General features: G+C 32.9%; 2 protein-coding genes across 2 annotated transcripts; both read right to left on the bottom strand.

Moving 5' to 3' along the window:
* On the bottom strand, nucleotides 908-2,218 carry LOC107617142 (BI1-like protein). Its single transcript, XM_016318929.2, has 3 exons — nucleotides 1,674-2,218; nucleotides 1,348-1,505; nucleotides 908-1,251 (listed from the first exon to the last, which is right to left on the bottom strand). The coding sequence occupies exons 1-3, from the start codon at nucleotides 2,095-2,097 to the stop codon at nucleotides 1,054-1,056; spliced, it is 780 nt and encodes a 259-aa protein (XP_016174415.1). The 5' UTR covers nucleotides 2,098-2,218; the 3' UTR covers nucleotides 908-1,053.
* Nucleotides 4,799-6,244, bottom strand: LOC107616628 (uncharacterized protein DDB_G0271670). Its single transcript, XM_016318584.2, has one exon. It carries the CDS (start codon nucleotides 5,627-5,629, stop codon nucleotides 4,820-4,822), a length of 810 nt encoding a protein of 269 aa, XP_016174070.1. The 5' UTR covers nucleotides 5,630-6,244; the 3' UTR covers nucleotides 4,799-4,819.

Genomic DNA, 6,928 nt, shown 5'->3' with positions numbered 1-6,928 from the left:
AGATATTTTTTTCGAAAATGACGGCCCAACAAATCGCTGGTATGGTTGCCATGATTTTTGGGAACTACTGATCTCCAATTCTTTACTACTTATCCAGTTCCACTCTTTAAAGACGTTAGTGTTGTGGACTACAAATATAGAAGGCTTGAATCCTCTTATAATGTAGACGAGCTACAAAATGGTAGATTTTCCATGTTGGATTTATATAATCAAAGTATCAAACGTATGACTTTATATTCAAATGACAATTAATATGAGACTAAATAAACTACTAAACTGCCAGTCTGCACTCTAGTGCTGCTATTTTGGATTTGGTTGTTTTTTTTATATGTTTTTATAAAATTTTTCAATATTTTTTTATTTATGTTATGTGTATACTAAAAATTAGTCACTAAATTAATTATTGGTATAATATACATGTTAAATATAAAATAACATATGTATTTATAAATAAATATAGTGACTAATTTTATATTTAATTTTTTGTGAGCCTATAATATTTTTTTTTTATATTTTTTACATAATGACTTATCATAAAACAAGTTCCTACATTTGGGTATCCAATTTAAATTTTTTTTTTGTGAAAGGTATTTACACGTTTCTTTTTCTTCATATAATAACTATAGAAAATGTATTCTAATTATTGGCAAAAAGGAAATATATAAATATGTATTCTACCATGATCAAAAAATTATTTAAGTTTAAAATTTTTAAACTTTTAAATTCACTTAGTCATTCATTTCTTCTTCCTTTTACTCCTAATATGTCCACCTCCTCTTTTTTTTTTTTTAATATTAATAAGTTGGAAAGAAAAAATTCCAAGCAATATCATTCCATTTTAAACCCTTAGCGTGTAAAAGTGATGACATCTATTAGAATTAAAGAAAATCAATTATATTAATATATGAAGTTAGAATAAATAAACAAAAAGCATACAGATACAGGACTATTGTTGAATAAACAATAGAGATGTATCGATGTACAATTTGAGCATCTGAGGCCTCTGCTCTGCTGCATCTAATTAAAGGTGGCATGATTGAATCACTAAATTAATTAATTGTTCAATATCGAAAGCAGGTGCAAGAAAAGGGTGATGATATCTTGATAGATGGCGATTGCACCCCAAACATACTCGTCATAGTCGTAAACTTTGATGAGATTATTCGTGTCAAATACGATGTAACCACACATTAACAGTGCACCAAGACCACTGTATATCATCCTTCCGATTGGCCCCAAAGGGTGAATCATCTAAATACATAAAAACCCAGTCATTAGATTCGGGAAAAATTAAAATAAAATTGGGAAGAAATATACTCGAAAATAAGTGAGAGTAATTTAATTTACTTGAATGATTGCGAAAAATAACAAGACCATTGAAGCAGCAAAGAGGAATGGACCAAGGAAACTGAAATCGTGGCCTCGTTTAACCGCCCAAAATGTGTATGCCGTGAGGCTAAGAACCACCGCACCCGTCAGTAATATAGCCTCGAACACGATTGGCCCTGTACAGACATTCGTTAAAATTAATTACAACTGTATTTGAGTTTTTACCTTAATTTATTAATTAAAAAAATTAGTTCGCACAAATTTCTATGGAAACTTGTATGCTGTCTTTAGATAATAATTTAATTAAATTTGTCAAATTATTTAACGATTCTCGATTCATATACCTTTGGAAAAAGAAGTAAAGAAGCCGACGCCGACAGCAGTGGCGATGGTATAGATGGCAAGAAGGATGAGATTGACGGGGTGTTTCTTGTAATATTTGCTCAATGCAAATAGAATGATTATCGTAACAATTAAGGGGATTACGATCATAAGGATGAGGAAAACGAGGTTGGAGCGAATTGTATCCTTAATTTTTGGGAAAATGAAGTAGATGGATGAAACGAGAGCGGTTAGAAGCAGTTGACATGCCACAATAATATAAACTTTCCGAATAAACCCCCATCGTAGCTCCGGTGACTCTATCATCCCCGGATACAACTCATTACCACTATTCATCCCCTTCCCATAGTTGTAGAACCCTGCTTCAATGTCACCACCACCACCCTTTCCATGATGCTCATGATGATGATGATGATGGCCACCCATCTTCTTCCCTTCCCTTCTTGCAATTAATTAATGCACAAACGTAACACACAAAGTTACGTTGATAATAAAACTAAGGGTTTGTGTTTTTGTTGCAAAGGAAGGGAGAATATAAAATAGCACCATCAACATCTATATAGTGTGTAATATGCACGCATATATATAGAAAGTTGTTTTTATTTGTTAATTGTGGCCATATTGCACGTGAAGATTTCGTGACACGTAGGATGTGGATCTTGACTATGTGGTTTTATATACTATATATAGCTTTTTCTTTTTCCTGCTAGATTTTCTCAAACCGCGTATGTATATAAGCAATGTACAGCTACAACAACTCTATAAGCAGGACATGCTTATTTTCATAAGACCCTACTTTACCCCAAGATTGAATAGTTGTCAAGTTTCGGTTTGTTCAGAATTCAGATAATCTAATAAATTCAGACTTAAAATAGGATTATTTATTTTCTTAATTTGTATTTTGGAATGTAGGTACATACTATACATGTGTGTTTCTAATGTTGGTCACGCTATTAAATATAGCACAATTACTTGGCTTGTGTCATTTACATACTAAAATTGTTTTCGGAGTGATTCATCCTTCCCGAACGCAACATACAACTATTTGTTGTACTGCGCTCTCCAAGATGTTCTGGACCACTAGACGATGGGGGCCTACTTTTTCGACCGCCGTTATGCTATGTTTTTAGTATAAACAATTTTTTTTTTAATTGTCAATAGATTGGAATGATATGATTCGTTCAGAAGGATCTCCCTCCGAACCATCCAGATCCCACGAGTGAATAGAAAGTTAGATCTACATTGGATCTCACCTGAATCGCTCCATCTATTCTCTTGAGAAAAAATTTGGTTTCAAACTCCGGTTCGAACAGAAGAAGTACGTCATGCTAATGTATCTTGGATGATCCACATCTGAGAGTCAGGCACGGATGAGTATATGTTTATAGGCAACTAACTCAATTGAAAATAGAAAAAAAATGTAAAAATAATAAACTGAAAGTTAAGTCAAAATTCAACAATAATTATGATATACTAGTACTCGTTGATGTTCTAATTGAACATTTCAATGAAAGTGAATAGTATAAGTTGGGAGAAGCAACATCATGCTCTAATTATTCAATATATATAAGGGTGAAAATTCAAGTTGTTGACAGATAAAAGTTGTTAGATGACAATTTAATTAAATACGTCACGTGAACTTAGACCCTATATAAATTCAAATGGCATGCATATGATCACTACCGATTAGTCGTTTTTATGGAGCTACAATAATTTGGCGATGTTGTTGAACATATAGTAGACAACCAAACATCATTAATGGACCATAGCTTCTTTTTTTCATGGGAATAGGCAATCCTTAGTTGTTGTTCATTTGTACTATCATACAAGACAGCTTTGCCAGGCCAAAACTTCCACCTAACTCATTTCTTCCTCTGCTTTAAGTTTTACGAACGAGGAGTGTTAGGGGACCAATAATTTTTGTGTTTTGTAATCATCAATTGGTCATCAATAGTCTTTTTAATAATGTGAGATTACATCCAATGGTGGTCACAAAACACTTTCCTTTATGAACTGATAGGACATTTCCGCAGAATTTTCGAAAATAGATTTCACGCATACACCATAGCATATCCAAACATGACAGTAAACAACAACAGAAAAATGGTGCATACACATTGTCACTTTTGTGTCACTATATTGTTTAGACGTTGTGGACGTTTTTTTTCTTTTGAGATAATATTTTTTTTCCGTGACTTGGCAGAGTTATGTCATGGACCCAGTTCACAAGAAAATAACGAGAAAATATATAAGATACTATAACAGTGTTGTAAAAAGTCATTCACCAGAAATTTGTATATTCAAAGAATGGGCCATGTAGTGAAAATAAAAGACATAGAAAATGGGATAATCTTCTGTGAAGTCATTAATTGGTTAAGACTGTGTACTCAAAGAATGGGCCAGGTAAGGGTGGTTATGTCTCATGACTTATGAATGATCAACTATATATGTAAACTGGCGCCATTGAAAAAGAATTAAGGGTTACATATAATATGTAGTGGTATCATCTTAATCAATTATTTCTTTTTCTAATCTAACCTGTTCTTTTTGACTCGGCTGTTTTGTCTGGATGGTCCAATAAAACAAAAAGAACAAAAAATTAGGGACCCCTTCAGTTTCAAAATTTTATTTAAATTAATTTATGTAGGAAGAGAAAAAAAAAATAAAAATAAAAATAATAAGTGAATAAAAGCCAGCCACATGTAATTATAAGCAGAAAAAAAATTAATTAATGGAAAGGATAGATAGAAGGAGGGAAATAGCATGGGAGAGACCAAGAAAAAATGATTCCTTGTTTATTTGTCTCCTTGGCCCTAAACATAGTGATATGCATGATTTATTTTTGTCCATTCCCACCCATCAACTGTAGTTTTCACTTTCCAAAATTACAATCCACACCCCCCTATGGAAAAAGTAGTAACAATTTCCCAAAATTATAGTCTTATTTAACCATTTCATTAAATAAATTTCCTTCCTTTTTCCATTTTTTTTTCTCTTTCTGAATTTACAGTTAAGCTCACATGATAATAGTACATGAACCTAAATCAAAGACAGGGTAGCTTACAATTAAGAATTGGATCATGATTGAGAAATTAAAAATATACGTAATAAATAAATAACCATTATATGTTTTTTAAAAAAATAAATATTATTTCTTCTTCCTTTTAGTCTTTCCATTACAGAAGAGTGAACCAATTCCGAAGAATCTTGCAGTTGCTTTTGGGATATATGATTGTGGTAGATTCAAAACAGGACTAATTCTAACACCATTAGCAGAAGATCCATTACTTTTCTTTAATGAAGGTTTCTGAGAAGAATTATAGAAATAATATGTACTTGAACTGGAAGAAGATGATGAAGATGAAGACCTTCGGCTCGAAACAGAGCACTGTTTCTGCAACCTCTGTTTCTGTGGCTCTGTTTGCTTCGGAATCGGAGCAGAACCAGTTGAGTTGCTTCGTGATAGAAACTGCAGCGAACGAATTAACCCATTCCCACGATTCGTATCGAAATTCAAGCTGCTACTTCTCTTGAATTGCCAGAAATACTTTGAAGATGGCTTCTCTTCTTCGTTCTCTGCATCATCGGATTCTGCGGATAAGAACTCCTTGAGCCTCTTCTTCTCTGTGAATCCTCCTCCAGTGCTTGAAGAACGAGGACGAGGACGAGGTCGATGATGGGGTAAGGGTTCACGTGGGGCATTTGAAACTCGCTTCACTTCCATTGGAACAATCTTGCCATTGGAGAAAAGCTCATCGGCTGAAGAGAGTTGTTCTGTTATGGAATTTGTGATGCAGAACACGAAATCGGAGCCGGTTGAGTCAAAGATGCAGAGGTCTGATCCAAGGTGGCGATTCTCCACGGGGACAGCACCTTCTGTGTTCTTGAGATCATGAGAGAATGAGATTCTAGGGCTGATTCCTGCGCTTGGTGTCTCAGAGCATACTTCTATTGCCATAGTTTCTTTCTTCACTCTCAAAACAGGGGAACCACTACCACTCTGTTTTTGTCACAGGTTTTTGGTGTTGGTTTCTTGGGATTTGAGGAGTAGCCGCGAAAAAGTTTCAAAATTTATGGTGAGTATTGGGTAAGGTGAGGGTGTTAGTTGAAATGGAAAAAAATAAAATTAAAAAAAGAAAAAAAAAAGAAAAAGAAAAATGTATATAGAGGTGTTTGGAGTCAAAGAGAGTGAAAGAGACAGTGTGAGAGAGAGAAAGAACAGGGGAAGGTTGTGGAATTATAGGGTTTGGAAGTCAGAAATTGCAGCTTTAGCTTTGGGGGGTGTGTGTGTATGAAGATGTTCCAAACCGAGAGGAACATTCATTTAAGCTTAGCATTGGAGGCTGATTCATCATACTTTTCTTTGAACTCTGTTTTTATGAGAAGAAAGGGTAAAGAGTAAGGAAAGGAAAGAAAAGAAAGGAAGGTAGAGAGAGAGAGTAAAGAGAGGCCAATCACCGAAAGCCTATAAAAGGATCTCTCTTTTCTTTCGTGGAGGTTCACCTTCCAAAGTCCAAAGAAGCCTTAGGAATCAGAGCACAAGATCTATTATTGTACATACTTATGCCATAATTAACTATTAACCTTATCTTAGACACAAAATGAAATTACTTATTACCTACATAATATAAAGTGGAAAACCTTGTGAACTGATTTATGTCAATTCTACTGATTAAAGTTATTATTATTATTATTATTATATTATCTTTGCTTTGTGAGCAAGATCTACAACTCCTACATTTTTCTTTTGTTTTTATGAGAAAAGAAAGGTAATGTGTAGGGATGATAATGACAAGTGGTATAGAGGTTGTAAACAGTGAAAGGAAAATTGATCGCTAATGATTGCAAGACAAATCTGATATTTATTATCCTCTTAAATAATAGAGGTTGTTAAAAATTTTCCCTTTTTGATGTAATAAAAAAAATAATTTTTNTCTCTTTAATATTGTTTTTTTTTAGAGAATAATGTGAAAATATTACAACAATCTTATATCCAAAAACAAAACTTGAAAAGGTTGAATAACATGTTCCGAACATTTAAAATTAAAAATAATTAGCATTCTAAAAATGTTGTATTACTTTAAATTAAACTTTTTTTTCTTTTGAAAATATGAGAAAATTTTAAGAATAAGAAATTTTATTTTACATTGGCTAACACTTTTTGTCATTAACATAATATTTTTAATCTAGCAGTACAATAATATATTTTTATCCAACACTTTTTTTTGTATATTATTAACTGTTGTCAAAAAATAAT

Source organism: Arachis ipaensis, chromosome B09 (assembly GCF_000816755.2).
Source record: "Arachis ipaensis cultivar K30076 chromosome B09, Araip1.1, whole genome shotgun sequence".
In the NCBI taxonomy this organism is placed as follows: Eukaryota; Viridiplantae; Streptophyta; class Magnoliopsida; order Fabales; family Fabaceae; genus Arachis; species Arachis ipaensis.
The sequence above is the reverse complement of the archived record's forward strand: the minus strand, read 5'-3'. Positions and strand labels throughout refer to the sequence as shown.